The sequence below is a fragment of the Chroicocephalus ridibundus genome, chromosome 5, assembly GCF_963924245.1.
Source record: "Chroicocephalus ridibundus chromosome 5, bChrRid1.1, whole genome shotgun sequence".
Taxonomy (NCBI): domain Eukaryota; kingdom Metazoa; phylum Chordata; class Aves; order Charadriiformes; family Laridae; genus Chroicocephalus; species Chroicocephalus ridibundus.
Window position 1 is genome coordinate 72860194 of NC_086288.1, and position 27314 is coordinate 72887507.

A 27314-nucleotide genomic window follows, 5' to 3' on the forward strand; every position below is an offset into this window, starting at 1 on the left:
GGAAAAGTGGCTGGATCAGTACTGAACAAAGTCTCTAGAAATATCTTGCATACCATCTTTGACTTCTTGACAGCAAAAAGTGCAAGAGGCAGGTTAAAGATTACATAGGAATAATATTAAAGATATAAACTTTGGCTTATCCTTGGTAAACATTCCAGTTGGAAATTGGAATTAGTATTAATTGGGATTTAAATGATTGAATTTTGTTCAGTTTTATAGAGCTGCATTTTCCTCCTTTCTCCACAATCAGTGTAGGTAAGAGCTTAACTCTAACTGCTACTGCAGTGCATTGCTACCTGTATGACTAAACTTTTGTGAGTGACTTGAATGGATGCTTGGCAACTAGGAGGCCCAGCAGGCTGTTACCTCCCTGTCAGGAGAGTCGTTTGGTATGCTGGCTTTTGGTTTAACATGTCATGAAGCAGTTGTGTTAGAAGTGGTGGAATGCATGACACATCAGTACCTTTAAAACTAGATCATGTGGTTCCTGGAGGCTGAAACGAATGTAGTCTTAAATTGTTCTTCAGAGGCAGTGTTTTGTTTTGCTATAAAGTAAATATGCTTTAGTAAGTGGCACTCTCTTCTCTGCAGGTCTGAGCTGTCCTACCACTCTGTCACCTGAAGGAGCTGCCCAGTTTGCTGCCCAGATATTTGGGTTAAACAACCATTTGGTGTGGGCCAAACTGCGATCAAACATGTTAAACACCTGGATCTCGCTGAAGCAGGCTGACAAAAAACTTCGAGAGTGCACCTTGTAAGTCATACAAACAAGTAACTCTTACTAGTTACGCAAAGATAATGGCGTGCATATTCGTTCCTATTAGGATTTCCTTTTGGATGAGCTGAAAAGTCCTGCGTCCTTTCTTACAGAAGAAAGCATTGTTAGAGCAGCAGATGAAGTCTGTTGTGCCCTATCCTTCCCTTGTGTATTTTTTTAATATAACAACTTAGTAAAAGATGGGGAAGTAGTATTTTAGGTATCTCTTTCTGTTGCTCCATAATGGTGCTGTTCTGCTTTGTAGTGTATACTGTTAACTACAGACTGTCAAGAGAATGATTTGGTGCGATCTAAATAGAATTCAACTAGTCTTCTGTATTTCTGTAACAGTCACATTCTTCCATAGTAATTATGTATGTCTTGAACCTTATTAACTCAACTGGACTGCTAACTAAAGCCAGTGCTGATGCTGTTCTGCTTGCAATGATGGTATGCTTTCTTTAGCAATAAAATGGCAACATACGCTGTATTAATAGGAAAGGGGGCTGGAAAAATGTTTTAAGAGCCTGAAAATAAATACTTGCCTTATTTAAAAAATGTATATACATACATGTGTGGGGGGTTTTTTAAGTGTGTGTATACATAACCCATTGATAAAGCTGACACCAATTCTCTTGTTCGTTAACAAGCTATAAACACGAGCGGTTTGAATGAACTGTAACTAGGCTTGTTGCCTTCTTGCTGCAACTCTTGCCTGGTCCAGTCTTTGCCCTTTTAAATGCTAGGCAGATCTCTACCTTCAGTTGTTCTAAAGGGCCTATGTGATGTTGTCAGACTGTCTTCATACATGTCAATAACTCTAGCTATTCTATATCTATATTTCCTCATTGTTTCTATGGGAAATCTTACTGAACTGAAGGGGGGAATAAAGAGTAAAGCAACAAACTACTGGGGGGAAATGTAAGCATGACTGTCTTGTCTTTGCACACACTGATCTTCTGAGTAGGTACGATTCTAACAAATATGCAATTACTCAATGTATGTAACTTTCATGCTTTTACAATTATAAATAAACTATTGAATTCAAAGCTTCTTTATGGAGATTTATTTAATAAGTATGCTCAAATTAGCTAGCGGTGCGGTACATAACTTCAGGATCTTAAGTTAGGGAATAAGCTTGTAAAAAGCTTGTGCGCCAAAACCTGCATGGAGTGGTATTAAGGTGACAGTCTTCTGGAAGATACTCTGCTACTTGATTGTCTCACTGGGGCAGGAAGCTGTTGTTGCCTTTTACCTGATGGACTGCTTTATGACCCTGTGGTGGGTCAGGCTTACCCCTCAGTGTGAGTAACTGGGCTGAATGCTGCTATGGGGCTTCTCAGTCACAGGAGGGGACCGTGTTGTAGGTGTAGCTGTATCAAAGAGCTCTAAACAGTGCTCTTGGCAGTGCTCTATTCTGGAGTGAAGTGCAGGGGCTTTTAAATTGATCAAAAGCAAAATAACTTTTCTTAGTATTGAGGGTGGCTGCTTTTCTAATGGATTTCTAAATGAAATAGCAATGATAGTGAGGGTGAGTGATGACAAAGACGTTGAAATGCCTTGGTGGCATACCATCTCTGTGGAAGCACTGACTTCAGTGAAGATCCTTGAGACTGGTTTTTTAGCAAGCAAACTACTTACTAAGGTTGTTCTCCCCTGCCTACTTATGCTAGGACATCTGAAAGCGTGCTGTCAGCTAGCTCTCCTACCACCATAGGGGAGTTAACTTCAACTAGCACAAACATTACCAGGTGAAAAGAGCTGAGTGCACGCGCTTTACTTGGGTGAGGGAATTGGATCATCTTACCTTGTAATCGGACAAGGACCGGAGTCAGCAACTGTAGAGGAGAGCGCAGCCAGCCCTCCTTTCTCCTGGTGGCAGCAGGCTGCCAGCTCGGCTGTGTAACAATACATAACCTGAGGGAGAGGTTACACAAGAGGTGAAGGTGTCATCTCCTTCCCTCCCTACCCAGCACTACACTGGGTGTTAGCTCTGATGGGTAATCAACCTGCCAGGCCCATTAGTCACCTGACTAGCCCAGCACCATGGGTGAGACAGACTACCCTGGCCAGCCGTTTGTGGTTCTTCTTCCACATGCATGGCTGTGTTGTACTGCTGTCTCTGTACCGTCTTTCCCCCCGGCAATAAAAATCACTAACGGACAACAGTTTGAGTGTTACACCTGGAATAGTCTGTGCTGTTTCTAGTCACTTTCCTCAAATTACTTGCACCCTGATTGTACTAACTTAATTTGCAAAATTGTGCCAATTTACGTTGGGCATGAGCGTGCTAAGTGCTTTAGTTGCCATAGAGATGGTCATTCTTCAGCTTTTGGATGGGGTGTGTTGTTTGAGGGTTGTTTTTTTTTTTGGTGCAGCCTGTACTGAACTTTCCGAAGCAAACCCTTGCTTGAGCAGTTGCCTTGCAAAGAAGTACTAAGACACAGCAGCCAGCGGTAAGTGTGGTGCTGTGATCAGCAGAAGAACCCTGCAAAATCTGTCATGTCTGCAAGGACTTTATAGGGTTGTCCTAAGGGCCGAAGTGCTGCGAATCAGCCTTTTTCGCTGGAAGTTCTTCACAGAGCTTTTGCTATGAAATGAAAATACTTTCCCTTGGTTCAGCATTCCGGCTGTTACGTTAATGCAGTAGCCTGAGCCTTTCTTCAGCCAGAAATCGCTCTTGCAGCACTTGGTTTTTAAAATTGGACCAAAAAAAAGCATTCCAACAAATTCTTAAATAAAAAGTGTTTTTATCTTCATAAAAACTACCACATAGAGTGGTTACTGAAATTTATTTGCATTTTTTTTAAATTGAGTTGGAATACCTGTAATGAAAAACTTAATTTTTAAGTACCTGCGGTGGAACAAGGACCTGGGATTAGATTATGTCCTAATTAACAGTTACCTGCTTAACAGTATAAGTTCTTTAAAGATATCAGCAAGGAGCCATTTAGACTTAGCAGAGGGAAGCGCTTGAGGGCAGGACTTGTTTTCCATCCTACGCTGCTTCAGGTAGAGGTGAGAGGCACCTGGTGTCCAGCCTTTATAACATCATTTCACTTCCAAAAAAAGCCAACCCCAAACCCCAAAAAAGCCCGTTGTGTAAAAATGAGGGGAAACCCAGTTGTGCATCGGCCAGCCACAGTTCAAAGGTTAAAGTACCTATCCAGGACCCTGGCGGTACGGTTTGAATGTCCTCTGCCTGCGGAGAGCTGTAAAAAGAGAACTGAAGGCCTAGGAGAGGCTGCGATCTCAGCTTCTTGGGGAGGGCATTAAGGCACTCCCTCTTTTTGATGCCTTTCTTTTTGAAAGCTATTAAAAAGTAATTCATACCCAAAGAAAAATCGTGGCTGTTCCCTCGCTAGAGTGGGCATTTGAACCTTTTCTTGCAGCCCCAGTGATTTCTTTAGCAATGCAACTCAATTGTGAAATAGTGTCCAGAAGGAGATCTTGAGCCATGTTTTAAAATAAAACCAGCGGTGCCCGTTGCACTGTATTTGTCATACGCGTTTCCAGCGCACACGTCCCTCTTCAAAACTTCCAAAAGCTTACACATGAGAATGCTCAATTTCCGGGCTCCGACAAAAATAAGGTGTAAAGGTTGTTTGAACAATCAAGACTTGTTTCAAGGTACGTACAAGAGAACTTTGAAGTTTCATAGAGGGTTGGGTTTTTTTTAAAAAAAACAAACAAACAAACAAAAAAAAACAACGAACCACAAACCCTGAATTTCCTGCAGAGCTCAAGCACCTCGAGAATGGGGTTGCAGTCCCAGTTCCCAATTCCCAATTCCCTATTCCATTTCAGATGGAAGTGGGTGCGTTCAAAGCTCCCCGGGGTTGCTGTGCAATGGCTACTTGAGCGAGAGGGACCTGAAGCCACCAAGCCCATTTTGGGTAGGTGAGGTCCCCTACCACTGAACCATCTGCTGTGGTGCTTTTGCAGAAGCATCTTAGGTCTCGGCAGGTCTCTTCTTACTCATCGAAGCCTCACCAGGCTGCACAAAGCCAGCATTCCAGCCAGGATCCCGAAGCATCCCTGTTCACTCAAGACAGGATACGCACCCTGCAGGTCAGAACAGTCACCTGGGTTACAAGGAATGTAATCCCCTCTCTAGTCAAAGAAAGGGATAAAAACTTTTCCCTTACTTCTTTGATGAATTCTTTAACCACCATCTGGAGATCTGTAGGAAGAGACAATTTTTATTTCCCCTTTTTTCGATTTTTTCAATTTGTTTCCTTAAATAACTGCAACAAGAGTTGGACCACAGCAAGGCTGCAGCTGCCTCTAGAGCTTTGGGGTTCTGCCTCGGGAGTCTTGTAGCGGCCTTAGGCGCATCCTGATCTTTCTCCGTATGGGAATGACGATGGCTGTGAAACATCAGTTCAATGACTGGGAGCTGGGAGCTTTCTGCAGGACTTTTACTGCCTGAAGAGAATGCCCTGAATGTAAAGACCTGAGACTTGGAGAAGACAAATTTGTTGTTCCGCATGGAAGGTAAAATTCAAAACTTCTTGAAGAAGGAATTAAGATGTATCGGTGAAACAGCTTTTCTCTCTCTCTCCCCTCCCAATGACAGCTGTCATCACCAGTAGGAGGATATCTTGATAGGAAAACCGTACAGCAAACAAGTTGCCAAAAGCTCCACAGATTCTTGGGAATATCAAGCATCAAGCTCAAGGTTTTTCAAGGACAGAGCTTTTCACAGCAAAGAACACATCGCCTTCCACAGGAACTTCGAGCCTCCGGGCTAACCGGGATTTCATCCTTCAGGGCGATGAGCAGATCTGATAGACCAGCACGGGGAAGAGGATGGGCTGGGGCAGCCCCAGCAAGTAGCCCTCAGTCAGAGCTAAGTAAGGTCTGACAGAATAGGAAAGGATAAAAAAACAAAAACAAAAACAAACCAAAAAAAAAAAAGAGGAAAAAAAAAAGAACAAAAGGAAAAAAAGAAACCCCCAAAACAACCCCCGCCACCTTCCAGCCCGCTTTGCCGAGCACCTCATACAGCTCTTGGTGCTGATAAATGCATTCCTAGCTGACAGAGCAGAAAGCTCTTGAACGCGAGGAACCAACACGTGCACAAATAGATGATATAATGGAGTAGTTTAAGATGCCAAGCTCCCGAAAATTTCTATTTGGATTGGAAAGTGACTGTATTTGTCTTAATATAGCACAGCTCCCTGTCCCCCGTTTCCCATGACATCATTTCCCTCCTCTGACACACAAACATCCAGTAAATGCCCGGCTTCCGAGCTAGTACAGGTTCATACCCAGCCTGCTTTAAAAGTTACTCCCAGTATTGGACACTCTTCTGTCTCATTTACCAAACAAAATAAAACCCCTCAACCAGAAGTATAAAGAGTTCTTTACCAACTTTTTTCTCGCTAACGTTCAAAACGCTTTGTCCCAGAGAGCCTGCCACGTCCCCAGGGGCGCTCCTGACGGCGTTTAAGCTACATGGCTTGGACTATCACCCCCGCAATCATGCCTTTAAAACCAAAAGCCTGCTGTTGGCCTTGGCTTGTGAAAGCAGTTGCAGTCATTAGCAGCCAGGAAAGTGTAACCACCAAAATCAAGGCCCAAATCTTAACTGAACTCTTTATCTTCGACCGTCCCTTCCAACCCCCACCATTCTGTGATTTATTTTACTTTGTTTTGGTAAAGGCTTTAGAATAACTCACATACTAGCATCTGCAGCTTTTTGTTGTTGTAAAAAAGCACATAAATGAGGTGGTGATGGACACATTTCAGTAAGGTACAAAGTGGCAGGGACGCTGTAATCCTTAAACAGATCTCTCATGTCCCCTCACTAAGTGCAACAACCTTCCTGTTGGAAAAATCCAGCAGTAAAGAGCCAGGTTTATCGTAGAATGGTTCGGGTCAGAAGGGACCTTAAAGATCATCTAGTTCTAAGCCCCCGCCATGGCTGGGGGGGTGTTCAGTTCCTACAGCCTCGAGCAACATTTGAGTCTGGCCGAGGCTCTCGCGGGGTTCAGAGCAAACACCTCTCCCTACTGATGTTCTACCATCACTCCAAGTTCCACAGCCACCCCCACCAACATAATCTCACAACCATCTTTGCATATTGTCCTGCAAGAAACTCAGGACCAGTAAAAAGCCCACAGAGAGAAAATTTGCTAGAAAGAGCGTGATGAAGTTGGTATATTTCCCCACCAAAGCCTTTCCAAAAGAAAAATCCTGTTAGAAAGCTGCTTCTGAACCTGAAGGTCATTGGTTCTCACCCAGGGCATCAAGTCGTTACAGGAAATGCTGTTGGTGAGAGTAATTAAGGTGAAGAGACTGGAGGTGAACATCAATCACGAATTAAGAACTTCAGCAAGACTTCTAGCCACAATTTGGCAAAACTGGGAATGATTCCTTGCCAGAAAGATTTGAAGAACGCACATCACTTCTGGGCAGATACTTCTCATTAAAGCGACTCCAGTTCCTCATGTTGAAGTTTATGACATTTCTCCTATTAACACACACATATATCCAATTTATTGTATCCCTGCTTACCGATCACTGATCTTTCGAGACACATCTACTTTTGTTCTCACGTCAAGAACGCGTCCACGTCAGCCTGTCAGTTGTAGGATTCAACAGGGAAGGTGCAATCCCATAAATGAGGTGCCCCAGCGCTCACCTGGGGCAGGAGACGTCCTTACGTCGCGACAGAGAAATGAGAGGTTGACAATTTCCCTGACTGCTGCTCATCAGCAGATAAGACTTATCATTAATGGCGTTGTACCTTTCCCTTTTTCCCTTTCACTCAAGCCTAGATAACTTGCGTTCTGCTCAGGCTAAATTGCATCAATTGTTAACTTACGTTATTATAACGAAGTTGATCAAACTTGGTCCTTAGCCTGTTGCTGTTTTATCATCCGAAATCTAAAGAACGCTTGTTGTGTGACATGGCGGGGGCGGGGGGGAAATAGTTAAAAAAAAAAATAATCAAAAGAATAAGGCAGTACTCCCCGAACTGCAAACGCTACGTACAAAGCCTAGCCTCTTGGCGGTATTTTACTGCAAGGTCTATGCCAACATTCAGGCGAGCTGCTGGTTCTGCCCCATTCTGCACAAAGCAACACAATCTGGCCCACAAAGCCACCACTTGAAAAAATTCCAACTTAAAAATCCTCTTTTTTAAAAAAAAAAAAAATAAATAAAAAAAAAATCTTTCCTCCCCGTTCTTAATTTCCTGTCATTCCTAACAGCACCTGCCATCATCGTGTGTAAGGTACTGGAGAGCAGCGCCAACGATCACTCTTAACGCAGCATGTGCTCACCACAGGAACTTTTTGTTGCTGTTGTTGTTCAAGTGAAGTTTTCTTTTACATGGTTTACAATTCCAGAAGTAGAACTCACGTATGCACAGGACAGTGCAAGCCAACTGATGCTTTCTCATCTGCATTTTTACGAAAAACTCATGGGAACATATAAAACCACCCAGAAGCCACATCTTCCAATAGACTAGGGAATACTCAATTTGAAAAATCAAAGCTCTTGGCAAGAAAACAAAAAAAAAAGAAATTACCCACCAGAGTGTTTGGGTATTTCAAGCCTGGCAACAGGGACTTTTCGCTGTCAAAAAGAAAATAAACAATAAAATCCTGTCACCTGTATTCTTACTCTTAAGAAGATCTTGGTGATACAGTGTCCTCAAACCAGGACACACAAAGATTAAGTTTCTAAGGTTGTAACACACTGATGTGGAGAACCAGGGGATCCCCTTTCTTCTTCTATTACGCAAATAAAGCTTTCCAAATATTAATCCAGGACTTTATTCATACAATAAAGGGGAAATTTCCCCTAGATAGATGCCCGCATTAAAAACGATCCAGCAGATTTTGGGGTGCCTGCAATATCTCAAGCCTTAAACTCCAGAAGAAAACAAGGCCAGAGCGCGCGATGAGCGAGTCGGTGAAACAAACAAGTGTTCTGCAAGAACAGTTTCCCACAACTTTAACTGAAGTTTTGTGAAATGCAAGCTTCGTACCTGAAGCTACCTTAATTTAAAGTAGATACAAAAGCAGGACACCAGCAAAAAAACTTGTCTGACCAATAATCAGTCTGAAACAGTTACTGCAGGAGAAGCAGATAAAGTACATCCCGGTTACCTCCTGAAGTGCCCACAACCTTGCTGTAGGTTAAACGGTTGCTTCTGGCTTTACTTAAGATCCCAGAATAGAAGCGCAGGGAAAATGAAAGTGATTTTTAGTTTCCGATAAAGTTAAAAATATTACAAACTTTTAGCTTTTATTGAAAATTAAATATATTAGCAAAAGCAAGATTTAAGAAATATTTTACAAATGATTTACATACAAGAAAGCCAGTATCAGACATATTCACAAATATGCAAACCTTTAATTACAAAAAGTACCTAATTGGCAGCATGACGCTAACCTTGCCACTGCAGTGTGCTCTACTATTGATATGAATAAGGCATAGAACTCACATTTGCACCAACTCAAAAAAAGTTCAAATAAAACTTTAAGCTTTTAAATCCTGGATGCACAATCCCCAATACACACACGCACGCTCTAAGATTTCTTCTTCTAAGCTCTACAAACTAAGTGTGTGCCCTGGAAGAACAGCCAGCCTGAAAAGCCCAGGAGAAATGTAACTGGTACTAGCATTTAGTTTTCAGTTTCCTCTTTAACATGTACAGGCCTAGGTATGTAAACCATATTCACAGTTTAAGTATTTTTAGACAGAAGTACCTTTTTTTTTTTTTTTTTGCATTTGTTCCTTAAGATTGGCTCTCAGTTCAGCATACAGTTCATAATGTCACCTGTTTCGTGATGCACGCATTTACAAGATAACTTAAAAACCTGTGCCGTATTCATGGTCAAGATAATTCAACAAGAGTAGTAATATCCAACAGTGACATTCAATACTATAATTTCAAATATTTGTGCAAACAGCAAAAGAACAGTTGTATGAGGCAAACGTTTGCAAAACCTTTAACACCTCCTCAGTGTTGTAAACTTGGACTGTCAGCCTTAAGTCCTGCACTTCCCACAGCTTTAAAAAGTCAGTGGCTAAAGTTATCAAGTCTTAAAAATGTTCTCTTCTACATAGTGCAAATTGTAATGTAGATAACGTGAAAAACATATCCAGCTGGATTGACTCTGTGCAATCGTCAGTGGTCTTCTCTCATCGTCGAGGAAAATGTGCATTCAAAGAACCAGGCGGTTCAGGAAGTCGGGAGGGTGGGGAGGAGAGAGAAAAAGCAGTTCCATTACACTTCTCAAACCAGCGCTAGATGTGCAAAGGCAGCAAAAATTCCAGCTGCTACTACAACCAGAACAGAGTAACTTTTCAGGAAGACCCAGGCGGTTAGTCACTTGGACTGGTCTCTAGAAAAATACGTGAGTATATGTTGGATTTTTATCAGACGGTCTTTTAAAGACATCATGGAGAGAACCGACAGCTGATATCTGGGGTCTACTGGGAGAACAGCCAGAAGCCACCAACACCAAGCAGGACCATTGGGCATTGCCTAAAAATAAAAGATAAGTCGGTTACTCACAACCAGTTCAGTACAGTTGACTAACACGAAGACACTGAAAGACAAAGTTGTCAGCGACAACAGCTAGTTTAAAGTTTGATACTAACTACAGAATTCCACATCCATGACATCAGAAGGGTTACGAAAGGAAGTATTCTGATCCCTCCCCAACTGAGAAGTAAAAGTAAACTTACACTAAGCTTGATAAAGGAATTATTTTTAAGACAAAGCAAGCTCATAGCTTCTTTCGTAAAAGCTGGCTAAGTATAGGACAATCGCCTAATAACAAGCCTCCCTGATAAAAACTAAATCCAACACCTGTCATGCTGTTCTTGAGGCCTGAATATTCGTGAAGCCTAATGTTTTCACTACAATTGTCTTTGTTATATTTGAAGGACTCCAACATCATCTCCCAGTTTCACTCCCTTCTCTCATTACCTCCTCGACAGAGCCAGACTACTTAATCAGTTTCTTCTAAGCTGATAAAACGTACTACGTAATTTTCCCGTCCTTTATTCAATTCTCTACACCAAGCCTTAGATGTCATGCCCAGAACTGGACACAATACCCATCAGTAGAGGCCGTATCGTTGCAGAGAAAATTCATTACCTCTACTGACTTGCAAAATATTACTGGCAGTGGTACAGTCCAGGATGATATTTCCTCTCTTGCATCTGTATCACACAGCTGACACAGTTGTGTTCCATTATAAATCTCAGGTACATACCCACAGTATCGCTGTCCTGCTAGTTAGCCGGGTTTTGCACACTTATTCCCCTTTCCTAGTATATTGTTTTATTATTTTTTTAATTAACTTGTTCTAAAATAACTTCTGAATTCATGCACTGGCCTCCACAGCATTTATAGTCCTCCCAGATCGGTTAATATAGTTTCACAAAAGTACATAGTGGATGGGTGAGGAACAGGCTTTCGTAAAATCCCACTTTGTATATAGAATCATAGCATGGTTCGGGTTGGAAGGGACCTTAAAGATCACCTAGTTCCAGCCCCCTGCCATGGGCAGGGACACCTCCCACTGGACCAGGCTGCTCAAAGCCCCATCCAGCCTGGCCTCGAACACCTCCAGGGATGGGGCAGCCACAGCTTCTCTGGGCAACCTGTTCCAGTGCCTCACCACCCTCACAGTAAAGAATTTCTTCCTAATATCCCATCTAAATCTACCCTCCTTCAGTGTGAAACCGTTACCCCTTGTCCCATCACTACACTCCCTGAGAAAAAGTCCCTCCCCATCTTTCCTGTAGCCCCCTTCAGGTATCGTAAGGCTGCTGTAAGGTCTCCCCGGAGCCTTCTCTTTTCTTCCACTTCAAAAGCCAGATTTTATGTACTTTTAAATATTGCTTTTCTCCAGCCTCCACTCTCTCAGGATCTCACCAACTTTTACTAATCGTTTACAATAACCATTAGAATAGATTGCTGCAGCTAGTTTCTTAAGAAACAGTTGTCAAATCCTAGCAGCTGCAGCAGTTTATGGCACTAGCTCAGGAAAGAGGAAAGTGTTATTGGTGATTACCTCTTTGCCAAAGATTACTGCCTGTACGTGTCTCAGGGAAGAAAATACAAGGTTTTTTTTCCATCTGAATTCTAACAGCTTTACACAAACTAACAGTTTAAAACACTACTGGAACCTAGTGTTCTCAGTGTACTAGTTTTATCTCCACAAGAGTGTATTACCCTTTCCTGCAAAAACTGTTGAACAGTGACAGAATTGCCTTTTGTTGCTCACCATAAGAGAAACAAGATGCAAGCCTTAATGCCTTCAAAGTTGGGAAAAAAGTCTTTTTTTCTTTTTTCCTTTTAATGCTTAGCAGTTGTTAACAGCGATTTCATTTTTAGAAATAAGCACCTAGTAATTCGTATTAAATGATGTCTCACCTGTATATTTTCCTCCCTGTCAGGCATTGGCCCAAAGTGCTGAAGAATCTGAGTGCGAAATTTGTTTCTTAAGTTTTGGAACCAACTGCAGGCCTGACTGTAAACAAAATTGTGAAGTTCTCTCAGTTTCTTTAGTTCTTCTTCATCAGCAACCTATAGGAGGAATGTTATGAAAATATCATTAGAGATAAAGAAACAATTAAGGTGTTTAAGCTGAAATCAAAACTCATTCAATTTGAACTATATTTAGATACATTTCTTGCATCCTCCTAAACCTTGATTGCTAATGACTGAATAGTAAAGTAAGTAAAGAAGTCCTGTGATATTTTAGAAAGTTATAGCTTCAAACAATTGTTCAAATAAAAACCACAACATTTTTTTTTGCTTTATAATAATAAAAAATTAAGCTAGCTTCCATTTCTTCCACGTGCTGGCACTGAGTCTTCCAGTAGTCTAGGGACCTAAAAATTTGAAACAGCTCTCAAGAACAAATCAAGGAAAAATCTTGACATATTAACACTATTAAGTATTTAGACAGCATTGCGAATACCTTAACATCTTCCAAATATTCGATGTCTGCAGTGCAATAACCATCTTTCATCCCTCTCCGTAAAACTCTAAATCTCTTTCCACCAACTGTATCAACAACAGACCGTCCATCAGGTAAAAAATGAACGTTCCTGATTTGCAGCATGCATCCATAATCTGCAAAACTAGGAAAGAGACCTTGTCAGTAATGCAATTACACACTTCTGAAAGGACACTTTTTATAATTAAAAGACATAAGTGACGAGGAGCTTACAATTAGGAAGCAAACCTACCCATTTTGAGAATCACTTATACACATCCCGAACTGTTTAGTCCCAGTTTCCATACTTCTGCGAATCATTAGTCGGTATCTTGGCTCAAACACGTGTAGAGGGCAAGGCACAGTAGGATATGCCATAGTGCAAACAAACATTGGAACATTCTTGGTCAAGCTTTGAGAGAACATCAAAAGAAATTGGTGGCTTAAAAATCTCATCACTGAACTTTGCCAAGACAATACGCTTTTTCAGTATGTTTGCTATATTTGAGGTCATAAAGCAAAGTTTTTCAAAGTTTAATAATAAGCAGATTGTAATAACTTTCCTAAACAATAAAAACACTAAAAACACAGGGACTGAATACCTATGTACTGATTTGAATACATGCTGCACAGTAAGCTTCACAGTTATCTAGTTAGTGAGTATCTAGTCAGTAAAGGAAGCGCTTTGTTACAGGGAAAGAAGCGTTGGTTATTTTTTTTTCTTTTTTTTTGTTTTAGTTTGAGCCATAAAAGTCATTATGCCCTCAGAGTCACAGGTTTCCTGCAACTAAAAAGATGTAGCAGTAACCGCAAGGTAGCTAGGTCACCATTTAGATTATTTTCAATGATGGACTCCAGATCACAAGATGCAATCCAGGGTGTAATTTTTACCTTGCAATATGCCTCAGCAGGCCTAATTGAAAAACAAAGTATTTTTTTCATGCTGTTTTATCAAGCATGTACAGTTGATACAAACAAGTTAGCATTAAAACATTACCTGAAGCATGGATCAGACTATAAAACGTAATTCTAATGTATGGATTCTGTTATGTAAGTTGCGTGGGCTACAGTTTTAAACAGCTTTCCAACATTCATACCTACAATACATGATGCTTTATATAGCTAAAGAACTCTACTAGAGATAAACATCAAGATTACCAAAAACTTCCAACAATTTCTTTTAATCAAATCTATCTATACAACTAATGTCTATCATCAAATGTTTTGAAAGAAATCCGCAGCCAACTCAAGAGGACAATTCCATTAACAGCAGCAAAGCTAAAACTGAAGCTCCACAACGGTGGACGCAGAAGAGAAATAGAAGGCCAAATGTATATCATGGAGGACTTAACAGCCTCACATTGCTACTATCAAAGTGTGATTTTTATTTTTTTTATTTCCACAGTAGTTAAAAGACTGTTAATTTTCTGACATACCCATTTAAGACACCAAATTAACACATCTTTATACTCTCCTTGCATCCATAACACGCCATTATTAACAATCACAAAAATGATAACAAATTTCTAAAAAGGACTTCCCTACTAATCTCTCAAGTTTTCTAGATAAAAGGCACCAAGCTTACTTTGAGTGTTCAGCGGTTTCTTCAGCATGAATTCTTTTTCTCTCATATAATTCATCAGACAAATATTTCATTATTAATTCCTCCAGCAGTTCTGTGATGCTGTATTTTCTGCTTGCAAGGTACTGTAAGCAATTTAAAAAAATTACATTAATATTTCTTTTCATATATATTAAAAAAGACTCAAGAAAATGCAATTTTTATTTAAAACCAAGATACAGGAAACGTGTCATAAATTAGATTGAAACCCATTAAAACTTACAGCTCTGAAGTTCTTATATGTCATTATTTAACGCTTAATGTTACTCTAATATTTGAAAATTAGATTCTCTATTTTAGTTCTTAGTGTCTGACAACTCAATTGTCTAACTCAGGTTGTATTGCTATGCTTACCAAAGACAGAATTAATTTCCCAGGTTATAGAGCCATACAAATAGCGAAAGCAAACAGAAATCCCACAGAGGTTTTACTGAGCAGTTACCAAAGTTTACAAACAGTATTTAATTACACCAATAAAGTAGCTGGTCACAGAAACAGAAAACTTGAAGGCCCTGAGGCAAACCTAAGCAACTTGTATGGACAAAGTTCATCTGAAGTTTTTCCCCTTTCTAGCAGCAATCCACAGCCCAAGTGAAATGAAGTTTTTGGGTTTAAGTGAAACAGCCTTCAAAAATGATACAATATTTGTATTTGTGAGCTCTACTGAGAAACAGTACCTCTTTCAAACTCTCCTTGCAGAGCGGACACTGAGGAGCATGGTCTAAACACCGTTCCAAGCAACCTTTGCAAAAAGTATGTCCACAAGGGGTTGTCACTGGCTCAAAGAATAGCCTGAAACAAAGTTGTTAGAAGTTAGATACCATGGCAAGGGTGTGTTCTGCTAAGAAAAGTCAGTGATCAACCTCTTTAATTTTTAAGACCATAAGAAAGCAATTAATCCCATATCTCCTTATTCTACCTTTTCCCCTATCCTGCAGTTTGTTTCCATTTACCACCACGCTACTCATTTTTTTGTTTTCTGATGAATCTGAACACGTTTCACAACACTAATATCTAAACATTTATCCCATTGTACAAAGATTTTGGTCTTACTACATAGAGATTCAGAATACACAAAATTAAGTGATTCTTTGAGGAGCTAAGTTGTTTTAATAGCAGTATTACTTACTGGTAACATCACTATGGACAGTTTAGTATACACCATATGTTTTAAGGTATTTATTCTGAAAACCAAGATGACCCAATAAGAACTTTCAAATACAACAGCTACACTTAGGTAGCCTAATAGTATGAAGTATCTACATTTCCTAGACAAATATAAGGTTCACAGGCAATACTTCCAAGCGTTATCCTTCCCAAAATAATAAGTTAAATAGTTCTATTGACCGAAAAAGACCCTAACATTTAACAACAAAAGATCCAGTCCTTTTTAGGTTATCAGTTAACAATGCCAAGTTTAATTTAAAAGGGAGCTTGATTAAAATAATGCTGAATTATATAGCAAATGACACATTTAAATAAGCATTTAACTGCAAGGATTGAGGAAGGCTGAAAATTATTGCCTGATAACAGAACTCATCACTCATCACTCAGTTTATATGTGGAACAGGTATGTGGCCAAGCATCTGTAATGGAAAGACTGAATTAAGGAGGAAATCTTACCTCATACATAGAGAGCACTCGAAATCTGATACATCAATCAAATCCCCTGGAATTGTTCCAAAAGGCAGTGTCATGTCCCTTTTTGTACTTTCTAAGGAAAAGCAAGACAAAATACTCAGAGAAAGGCACAAAACAGTAGACGCTTTGAACTTCAAAGTAAATGACTGTTTACCTCCTTGTTTTTTGTGTTTGTTTCTTCCATCTTCACATACAACTGTATCCTGTTCTGAAAAGGAAAGCTTTCTTTTCAACAAAGCACCTTTTTCTTGGCCAGAGAGAAGGGGTTCGGAAGACACTCTCTTTAAGCCATCTTCCTTGGCAAGGTCTTTTGTTGAGTTAAGAGCATGGGCAGACCGTGCACGATTCAAGCTTCCACTGACAGGCTCTGGTACCTCTGACCCTCCTAAACTCTGTAATAGTAAGATGAACTGAGCTGTACTTAAAGAGTAACACAAATCTTAGTATGTAAGATGTGAACATGCAAAGATACATAAGCCAAACTGATACCCATGGCTAGTTGATCAGTTAACGAGAGGAATTTGATAAGACAGTACTCCAATTTCCTTAGCATTAACAATTTAAAAATCTTCACTTGCTTCAAAGAGAAGGGAAAACTGTATTTCTTTTACTTTGGAGTCACTAATATCAAATCTCAGTATCTTCTAATAAGTAGTTCACTGGAATAAGGAGTCTAACACTCCAAATAAAAACACATCACTCCCAAATCACAATTCTATTCTTCCAATTTAGCCAATTACAGAAAGTCTGCATTTAGGCTGGAAAGTAAGTATGACAAAGATATCAGAATGTCTGATGCTTGCGTATCAGCCAAAAAGAAAAGCTATCCTATAGGTTTTGTTACCTGCTCAGGACAAAGCTGTAAATTGCAGTCAGACTCAGTCACCTCAGAACCAAGTATAAAAGGTTTATTTCGAGTATGTGGTGAATTCCATGCAGGTTCCTTCAGAAGACTCTCTCCTAACTTCTCTGGTGACAGCACATCGCACAATGTCTAGAAAACAAACAGCTAAATGTTTGTAATAATGAAAAAGGATCTAGACACAGCTTTATTATAAAACTACATACCAAAAATAAGAATTTAAACTATACAAAGTTATCCTCATAAATAGAGCTTTATTTAAGCAGTAACTGGGAAAGAACAGTTGAGAACAAGCTGAAACCTACGTACCTACATTACTAAAAAGAAATTTATACAGAAATCTTCTACAAGTGAGTTCTTCACACAGAGTTAAGACATCATCAATTCAGTATCATGCGGCTTTTTCAATGTAAACTGTTATTATCAAAGAAAAACTGTTGTGCTCTGGGCACAACAAAAGAGTTCAGCTTACAATATTTAACTTGCTGCCTGTTTTCTGGTTTTCTAGATTTCCATTTAATAACTTCAAAAGCACTCTGAAATGTGTACTTAACACTTGTACATTAGGACTATCTCTTCAACATAGCGTGATGTATCTTGACAGGAACTAGTATGTCACCTGAACCTTCTCTATACGTATCAAGATTTTTAGATGCTCAAAGTCTACCACAATGGGAGCTTAATAAAGGAATCAAGTCAGAGACAGTAATACAGTTTCATAAATAAAATTACCCTTTCTACTTCTAGCTTGGCTGGAAGAAAGTCCTCATCAAGGGCTAAGCACTGTAGAAACAGTTGTAAGGCATCACCTACAAAGCCAGAGTCTTGCAGCACTTTTCCTTTCTGGAAGTAGACCTGAAAAACAGATACCACGAAGACATTTCTAGAGAGTATGTAGAACTGCAGTACTCATCTTACAGGCATTACAACAGAATTAGAACCCTCTATGACAAAAAGAGTGTAGCTCTTCAATAAACTCCAGCTATGCACAGGGTGGATGATCCGTATGCCCGGTCTAACATACATCCCCTACAGTGTTTGAGAAAGAGTCACGGGATAGGCTGCTGTTAATCTCCTGCCAGTAATTTGTTTTGGCTTACATGAAGGGTTAAAAACCTGACCAGCGCTGAATTCACAAAAGGCCTTAATTTCCCCCTTCAGTGAGCCTTTGGAGGGGAAGAAGAGGAGGACACAATGCAAATCAATACATAACCTCATACAAACAGCTTACAGGATACTCTTTTTGTCCTCTGCTTCATTAAAAGCCTGCAGGAGAAGGGTAACTACAAACAAAACCATCCACACAACCATGCATCCCTTACATGCATATGTAATCTATATGTATATACATATGTAATCTATATTCTTAACACAAAACTATGCACTTTTGGAATTGCTTCCTCCAACTATATTTATTCTTGAACACTAGACAGCAGCTAGGGAAAAAAAAAATCGGTTTACTATTTTCTCTAAAAGAAAAAAAAGGGAGAAAAGACTACTGCATTTTGCTGAACCTACCTATATGACACTGCAACTACGTTGTCCCTTATCCAACTTATCTCAATTTTCAAAAGTTGCATTTGCAGTAATATAAATACAAGATGGATAAAAACAACAGTTATCTAACAAAAGTTAGATAAAACAACATCTAGTTGTATATGAGATTTCGGGTAATGAGCCAGAAAACAGAATTTAAAAAAAAAAAAAGAGAAACCCCTCAAACCCCTTCCCCCCCTCAATGTAGTTTCTACAGAATGACTGCCAGTATTAACAGTAAAGTCTGTTAAACAAGGCTGTCAGATGAGGGCATGCATCATCCTTGATGGATTTGGGCAGTTTCATTAAGATGTGTCCTGAAGAAGGAAAGTATGCTAATCTTCCTCTTACAGACAGTTTCTTTTCCTACAGAGATAATAACTGTTAGAGAAATCCATCAAACCAATCTCAGTAAAGTGAGGAGAGGTTTCTTTCCAAACACATAGAAAAAAAAGTAGACAGTACTACCAACGCTGAGAAGCAAAAAGTGGGATGCTCTCTGAGTTTGCAGTAGCCACGAACTGCTGAACACAGGAGGGACCAAGGCAGCAGCAGTTATCTCCCCTTGTGCGGCATGGTCGTGACGCTCCTGCTGTGCTCAGGGTTTAGACATGGCTGCAAAATGCAGGATCTCACAGTTCTGAAGGCCAGTGACTCCCCAGCTGCCTGCACTATTGGCAAAGCTCAGTTCCCACTGAGTTTTTGAAGAAAAGCTTTCCAAGCTAAACCAGCAAAGTGTCCTTCTCTTAATAAAAATTAACAAATAAAACAAACCCCAAGTCCCAGCTGTTACAGGTTACATCATCATAAACTATTCCAACTCCAAGTATTGGAGCCACTAAAAAGGGCCCCAAAACATGCTTACATTTTTTTTACCCAATACTATTGCAAAAGAACTTATTGCTTTTGCTAAATATTTTTTGACTCTTTGGTAGCATTTGGAGAAGAAAACTGTGTTGTCCTATTTATACAGCAAACTATTTTACCAATAAAACTCAAAAAATATGAGAGAAATGTTGACTTAGCACAGAGCCAAGAATTCTAGTCCTGACTGGCAACAGCGATCGCTCATCTCGTGATATTCTCAAGAACAGATAATGCTTAAAATTCTCTGACTTTGGGAAACAGAATCAAAGTGTAAACACGCAGAGCTTTAAAAGGACTAACTTGTACATAGCATAAGAAATTTTAAAACTCAATTACATTAACCTACAGAACGTACAGGCCTCAGAAGTTCTGCTTTCAATCAATTAAAGCTGGCTGCACGATTTCAGCCAACCATCCATTCAAATAGCATTAAGCTGAAGTTAAGTTTGTAAATATTTAAAACCTTCTTTTAAAGAACACAAAAAAGTGTTCTTATAAAGAAATAAAATAATTGATAACAAGTAACTACAGACATCAAAAAAGTACTTCATAATACTGCCCAAGAAGTCAGTTCTACTGCACTTAACCTTTCATCCAAAGACACCATCTCACGTTGGGATACCAAATAAAAATACCCAAGTTTCTGATGAAGGCTAAATTAACAGTTCCAAGTAGATTCGTCAATCAACTCTAACCTGCCATACTCATCAGTAGCCTGTCTCATATAAGTAACTATTTTAAGATACCTTTTGGCATTTTGCATGTCTTCAAGATAACGTTTAAAGTAGATGACGTAAGTTCTTGATGCAAGTAAAATTTAGAATTCATTGATTTTAAAGATAAAAACAGATTTTGAAAAAAAAAAAAAAAAAGAAGAGTTCATATCAACTTACCTCTGGCCAATTTGGCATTTTAGAAATAACAAAATTTAGATCTTCTATGGCTGTTTTATATTCTTGGAGGCCAACATATGACTCAGCTCTGTAAATTCTTAGCATCAAGTCACTGGAATCTGAAGACAAAAATAAAGTAACATTTTTAATAATCCAAAAATTTGTAATTTTTAATTAGATATCCTTTCATAGTGATATGTCAGAACCACACTTTTTCGTACCGTATTTTCAAAATTACTGGAGTACATTCTCCCCCGCCCCCCCCAGTGCCTGGACAGTAAAAGTGGCAGTAATTCCAGGCTCCTGTCTTTCAAGCTAAAGATCAAATTTTGGATCCTCTAATGTACGTTGCAGCAAGAAAAAAATATATTTTAAAAGATCTAACATTGAGAGTGACAGAATACAAGTATACCTCAGTACTGCCGTGTCAACAAAAGTTGAGGACTAAGTAGACTTTAGCTTTACAGTCCACCCATTCAAAAATCACAGAAATCTGGGAATTCACCACATTTGTATTACAAAGCCTAAGTATTACACAGTTTGCTTTCAAGTGTTCAAGTTTTTCTTTAAACTGTCATTTGTTTGTGTAATGCCCAAGCCCTTGCAACTATGGCTGGAGATAGAGATGTCACTTTCACAATGATACCCACTTGGTAAGTACCAGCAATAGACTTTATCTCCATGAGGTTTGAAAAGAGATAGCCAGTATCAGACAGCCTTTAACACCAGCCAGCAGCCCTGTTGTAAGGAGTTGCACTAGAGGAACTTCTGTGATGCGAAAACATCACTATGTGTTCAGTAAAGACAAGTTCCCATGTCCAATATACAGCATTTTGTACTTTTAGTAAAGCACCCTCGAAACGGGAAGCACGCCCGTCTCCATGTCACTAAAACTATGGGTTTCGTAACACAACTAACTGTAGTTGTTGCTTGGAAAAAATGCCAGCACACTGCTTTGTTCTTGGCTATTTATTTTTTTTACTACACCTGTGGTTTTCATTGAATGAGGTAAGTCACACATTGGTCTACTGTAAATAATACTAAATTAAAGAGTTCTTTAAGTTTCTTTCAAGAATATTTTCTTGAGAGGGGATGATTTAAATTCGATATTCTACCTTAGTCTATTCTAAATGTCTAGTTTAAATTTTCATAGTTTCCAACATTAGCTTGTTTTACATTTAAAAGCCAGACTGGTCAATGTTCCCATATATTCCAACACATTGCTTTGTATTTAGATCCACAATGCTACATGTAAAAAGACCTTAATGGAAAAGAAAGGGTTAAGAAAAATCAAAACTGACACAAGATTTCACAGCTGAAACTGAAGTGTCTTTCTGATTTGTTTTTCTTTGGAGTTGACAGTTTCCCTTCAAATACAAATATTCCCAAACCTGGTTTGTTTTTTATTTAGTTTTAGACATAATAAAATGTTGGTATTAACAGAAGTCTGGGAAATTGTCTAACTTAAACAGGCAATTCTGCAGGCAGAACTCTGAAGCCTGCTTTCCTGGGGCTTTGTGTTTTGTGACTGTTACAGCCCAGTAAGGCAGGAGCTTAGATCAAACTCTTCAGACCCTTTTTTCTGTTGTATTTGACTCTTTGCTGTCCAGCAGACCTAGTATCAAACCAAATTCTTTTCTTCAGAGGTAGCAGTAAGTGCGGGTCTTTGATAAGGTACCTATTTGCACATAGTCAGAGGGAGCTCATGTTCTTCAAACTTTCAAGTGTAGAAGATTTAATTTCTAGGCTTTGTAATTGTGAAAACACCAGTTTTGCAATGTTTCAGCGCACATTTTAATGTTTGCCACCTAAAGGGAGGATGCAAAACTAATTCAAACTCTTAGGCCAAAGATTAGCAGAGCAGAAACACAACTTGTGATGCATTTTCAATTTCAGCAACCCAATCTATTGTAAATACAGAAATCACTCACTTCTAGCATACCCAAAGACAAAGGACTTTAATAAAAAAGCCACCAAGTACTTTCAGTGCAGAACTGTGTGTACCTACCAGCTGTTGTTGCATTAATAGGAAAGTATACAAAGGTGTACACACAAAAACCCACTCAAGGGTTTTTTTTTATACCACTTCCAAAGCATCTGCTCCTGGCTACTGTCAGCGTAAGCATACCAATAAATGGACCATCTCTGGTCTGATCCTGCATGCTTTTTATATGGTTCTTAAAAACATACCAAATTCTTCAAAATAAAAGACATGCACATCACAGCCACTATATGGAAAAGCTTTAGGACACAGTATTTATTAGTACAGTACTACAGGGTCACCCCAACGGTCAGGGGTTGGAACATGCAACTCATGAGAAGAGGCTGAGAGAACCAGGCTCATTTAATGGAAAACAATTCCTGAAAGCCTTGGGAGAACCCAGCAGCCTTCCAGAATCCAAAAGGATGCTACCTAGAAGACTCTTGACTGAAGTGCGTGGTGCAAAAACAAGAGACAACAGTTATAAACTGAAACAAGGGCAGTTCTGAATTGAAATAAGGAGAAAATTTCTCACTATGAAGACAATTAACATTTGAGCGGGTTGCCTGGAGAGGCTGCGGAATCTTCACCCTTGTAGGTTTTCATGATCCAGCTGGACAAAACCTTAAGTAAACTGCTCTGAACTCAGTGTTTATTCTGCTTTGAACAGGAGATTGATTGGGCAACACACCTTCTTGAGGGCCACTCCAGCGGGAACAGGTCTGTGATTCAGACCAAACCCAAGCCTATTAGCTGTGTGTTTCAGGATACTTGATTAAAGACAAGCTGCGCTTGGATTTTAATCCAATAGATTTCCTTTAAATAAACCATTTCATTTTAACTCCTGCAAGGAATATATTAACCATATGAATGTTAACATTCCTCATATTTTTCAAAAGTCACTTTTGCACCATGACAAATATTTCTCTTTCAGGTGTTTCAAGAAACATAAGTAAGTTACGAAAAGATGCCATTTGAGTAAAGGTTTAGCGCCAATGCCTTACTTAGGACATCAGATTTATGTTTATCACAATTTTTTAACTCTCCACCTGCATTAAAAATAAACAAAGATGAACTAGCAGTCAGGAAACACTGAAACTGAATGTGAATTATTTTAAACATGAATCAACTTCTTATGCAACGTCTTTTCCACCTCTAAGGGTTTTCAAGAACTCATGTTCTGGAGGAAGATAGAAAGTGTAACAGCTGCTATTAATTAGCTCTCTATTGGCCTGAAATCACCTTCAATTTGCAGCTGTGAGCCCAGAGCTCTAAACTGACATTTAATGTACGTTTGCATTCTGATTCATGAAGTTCTTTAGTAGCTTCGCCAGAATGCTTGGAGTACACTTGGAACATTGAGAGTTCTCAGGACTGGAAACACAGGAATCAGTTCTACAAAGGCTTGTAAACTGACCTTCTAGCACTTAATTCTAGCACATGTACTAAATTTGTATTATAAAACTGGGGATAAGCTTCCCAGCTGATAACTATTCCCAAATTTTAAAGCAAAAATTTAGGATGTAACTTCACAATAAAAGGAATCAAAATTCTTTCCCCACAGATATCTAAATGGTATTGCTAAATCCATAAAAGAAAGATTAACTAGAGCCTGTAGAATTAGTTTTGTCTGTTACTCTTTAAAAACAATCTTGAAACACGAAATGAGATCCCCGTAAACCTTTGTGATCAATAACGGAGTCATCACTTTGCACCCTGAAAGCCACTGAGTTTTGACTCCATTTCTTTGTGACTTGTATGAATCAACGCTGCTGTTCAGAACACATAAAGGAAAAAAAAAAAGAACCAACAGTCTGCTTCTTACAGTTCTAAGATTGAAAATAGATCAGATGCTTTCTCAGGTCACATCTATACCATATCCTACACTTTGGAAACACCTTAGCAAATAAGGTAGAACTGAAAGCCACAACTGAACCCCTTCAAATTAGATTGACAAACAGCGCAGAAAAATATATGGGAGATTTAATCCCACCTACACTGAAAACAGTTTATTCTGGAACTAGATCTAACGTATCTCCCCAGAACAGATTGGAAGGATTAGACTTATGCAAGCTTTTGGGGCTGTTTTTCATTCCGCTGCAGACAACTGTACAAACGTAATCTGTAAAAATTTCTTGAATTTCTGAAGAGAAATAAAGCAGCACAAATGACGAGGGAACTCCACCCCCGCCCCCCCCCCCCAGGTGTTAAAACCCACGGCGGAGTAAAAACACTACAGGAATCCCTGAGTGGAGCCATCTGGGTGCACCGATCACACCGGCCCGGGACCCCGGCTCTACCTCCCGCCCCACCATTAGAACTCCCCGGCCACACCCACCCGTGACGCCACCGCCATTACACAACCTGTCCCCCTCCGTGCCTCCCGCTTATGCAACCGGGCCCGGCCTGCGGCGAACTTGTCTCAGTGACACTTAAAAAAAGACGGTGAAAATAGGTCTCTGGCGGGAAACAGGGTTAAACGCGGCCGCAGAAGTTCTCCCGCCCGCGGCCGAACACCGAGCACAACAAGCTCCACCAACTCCTCTGTAGACGATCCTATGAAAGCATAGGGAGGGTGAAAAAAAGCAAAACAAAACAAACAACAAAAAAAGACGTGAATAAGACCCGTGTCGGCCGCTCTGGAGCGCGCCCCGCTGCCAGGCTTGACGCTCGCTGAGGTGCGCGTCCCGCCTCCGCTCCACCGGCCCCTCTCGGCAAACTCCACGAAACTTCTTTACGTGCTGTATGGGCCCGCTTCCACCCCGGACAGCCTCAACGGGGCCGAAGGGCGGGAAGGAGACGCACCTCACCACCCCTCCAGCCCCCCGAGCCCGGCTACCAGGCGGGACGAGGGTGGGCAGCGAGGCGGCCCTCAGGCCCTCTCCACCCCACACACCAGCCTCACCTGCTCGCAGCGCCTGGCTGGCGGCAGCTAGAGCCTCTCGGAAGCGTCCCTGGGCCAGCAGTTCCTCCAACCGGCTCCCGGTCCTCGCCTTCTCGCACTCGCCCGGGAACCACTTCTCCGCCAGCTGGTTGAGGACGACGCTGGTCCGCAGCGGGGCAGCGGCCGGGCTGGTGCCCCCCGCCGGCAGCAGCCGGTCCCGGCAGCGGCGGCAGCGGGCCCGCAGCTCCCTGCGGAGGCAGCGGCGGCAGTAGGTGTGCCCGCACGGGACGGTGACCGGCTCGCCCAGGAACCGGCCGCAGCCGCAGCAGCGCAGCGGGCCCTGGGTCTCGGCCCCACCGTCCCGGCTCCAGCCTAGACCCTGCCGCAAGCGGTAGTTCAGCACCAGGCAATCCACCAGCGTCCCGAGGCGCTGGGGGCCGGCGAGGGGCCCGAGGCACAGGGAGGCCAGCGAGGCGCCCACCACTTCCTTCAGGCGGCTGCCGGGCACCAGCCCCTCGCCCGGCCGCGGTGGCGGCGGTAGCTCCCGCTCTCCATCCGCCTCTTCGCCGGGGCTGCCGCTCGGCTCCGGCGACACCTCCGAGCCCACGGGAGAGAACGCCATCAGCTTCACGGCTACCAGGAGGAGGAGGGGGCTGTGGGGGGGTGTGGCAGGCTCCCCGCTCCGGCCGCCGGGCTGGGGCTCGTCGCAGGACGCTGAGGCACTGGCGGGGCAGGAGGGAGGAGGGAGCAAGATGGAAGGAGGTTACAAAACACCGCTCCACGCCGAGCGCCGTCACGGGGCGGGAGGCGGGGACGGCGCCGGGGAGTGAGTCAGTCAGGCCGGGGCGGGGGGGGACGACAATGGCGGGCGTCATTCCCTCAGCGCCCCTCACAGCCCGCACGGGGCTGAGAGGGAGTGCGGGGCGGCGGGGAGGGCGGACGCCCTCCCCGCCGCCCCGCACTCCCTCTCAGCCCCGCTGGTTTGCCGGGGAAGAGGGGACAGGCCTGCGGGTTCCTGAGGGAGCGGCCGCTGTGGTGAGGGTGGCGGTGCCGTTGGGGCTGGGTGGCGGCGCGGGGGGAAGCCGGGGAGGGCGAAGGGATGAAGCCAGACCGGGCTGGGAGAGGGGACTCCAGCCGGTCTCCGAGCCCCTCAGGTAGGGGGACTGGGGTCGGTAGGTGCCATGGCCTCGAAAGCTTCACCTGGTGGGTGCGCTCCCCGTGGGTGATGCTCAACACTCCCATCAGTTTGGGTTGGCCCCTTTTCCTTCCGATAGGAAAAAGTGACAAAATTAAGAAAAAATCTCTTTGTCGTTAGGATTTATGTATTTCTCCCTCTTTTCTTGAATGTTTCCAGCGCTAACATGCCCATAAGGATGGAGTCCGGTGCTTTCGTTCGTTAGACTTGCTATGCATGTGCTGCAGCAGCCGGCTGGTGCAGGAAGCTTTATGTTTTTCACGAATGGAAAATAGTAAGTCAAGCGCTTTTGGGGAAGTACCAGATCCGCTTTACCTAAGTAGTAGTCACAGTGCATTTTTGTGAGGAGATACTTAGAGCTTCCAGGTGTATGTCAGCCTCTAATGGAAGCTTAAAGTCTATTGATGATGAAAGATGATCAAAGGACCGGGAAGCCTGCCATACGAGAAGAGGCTGACAGAAAAGAAGTCCGGCCTTGAGAAAAGAAGGCTTAGGGGAGACCTTATCCCCGCATTCCAGTATTTAAAGGGTGGCCACAAAGAAGTTGGAGACTCCTTTTTTACAACAAGTCACATGGGAGAGGCAAAGGGTAATGTGTACATTACTCCTGGGTAAATTCCAGTTGGACACAAGAGGAAAAATTTTCACAATGAGCAAAATTAGTCATTGGAATAATCTCTGCAGGGAAGTGGTGGATTCCCCATCGTTGGACACTCTTAGGATTCAGCTGTACAGGGTGCTGGGCCATCTTGTCTAGACCATGCTTTTGCTAAGAAAGGTTGGGCCGGATGATCCGTAAGGTCCCTTCCAGCCTGGTTGGTATTCTGTGATTTGTTTTCAGCTGTATTTCACATGTGACAGGCTGGAGGATGATCCTGAAGGTTGTTAAGAGGGCTGTAGCAAAGATGCCACGACTGGAAATAACCAGACACATCTGGACTTACATCCCGATGTTTTGTCTGAACTCATCCACCTTAAAATGCACCTTTCGCCTTTACGGTGTCTTTCAAGTTCCTAAAGTTAAAGTAAAAAGATGTTATGGTAATTGAAATATGGGGAAGAACATGGGTATGTTTTAAACATGAAGAGCTAGGAAAGA

General features: G+C 41.6%; 3 protein-coding genes across 5 annotated transcripts in view; 2 read left to right on the forward strand and 1 right to left on the reverse strand.

The window, feature by feature from the left end:
- The window catches only part of PAICS (phosphoribosylaminoimidazole carboxylase and phosphoribosylaminoimidazolesuccinocarboxamide synthase), a 41577-nt gene extending 39766 nt beyond the window's left edge, over positions 1-1811 (forward strand). The window contains exon 21 of the mRNA XM_063337223.1: positions 592-1811. Coding sequence (XP_063193293.1) covers positions 592-758 — 167 coding nt within the window. The 3' untranslated portion in view covers positions 759-1811. The remainder of the gene's footprint in view (positions 1-591) is intronic.
- Positions 1812-8988: 7177 nt separating this feature from the next.
- On the reverse strand, positions 8989-25765 carry LONRF1 (LON peptidase N-terminal domain and ring finger 1). Its single transcript, XM_063336467.1, has 12 exons — positions 25042-25765; positions 20156-20274; positions 17592-17714; positions 16842-16991; positions 16152-16389; positions 15980-16070; positions 15034-15148; positions 14321-14442; positions 12989-13147; positions 12718-12880; positions 12168-12320; positions 8989-10265 (listed from the first exon to the last, which is right to left on the reverse strand). Exons 1-12 carry the CDS (start codon positions 25640-25642, stop codon positions 10107-10109), a joined length of 2193 nt encoding a protein of 730 aa, XP_063192537.1. The 5' UTR covers positions 25643-25765; the 3' UTR covers positions 8989-10106.
- Positions 25766-26035: 270 nt separating this feature from the next.
- Positions 26036-27314, forward strand: part of TRMT9B (tRNA methyltransferase 9B (putative)) — a 145716-nt gene continuing 144437 nt past the window's right edge. The window contains exons 1-2 of one of the 3 annotated variants that reach the window (XM_063337052.1): positions 26036-26055; positions 26375-26489. The gene's annotated coding sequence lies outside the window, so the exon portion shown is untranslated. Of the gene's footprint in view, positions 26056-26360; positions 26490-27314 lie in introns of those variants that run through there. The other 2 variants (XM_063337054.1, XM_063337053.1) reach the window with 2 other exon arrangements.

What these genes read in the sequence shown, in the direction of transcription:
- LONRF1 (XM_063336467.1), bottom strand. Translation starts at nt 25,642, where the DNA reads ATGGCGTTCTCTCCCGTGGGCTCGGAGGTGTCGCCGGAGCCGAGCGGC. An exon ending in AAATGCCAAATTGGCCAGAG is followed by an intron (nt 17,715 to 20,155) that starts GTAAGTTGATAT and finishes TCTGTTTTTCAG; the next exon opens with GTCTACTTCCAGAAAGGAAA. An exon ending in CCAAGCTAGAAGTAGAAAGG is followed by an intron (nt 16,992 to 17,591) that starts GTAATTTTATTT and finishes TTTGTTTTCTAG; the next exon opens with ACATTGTGCGATGTGCTGTC.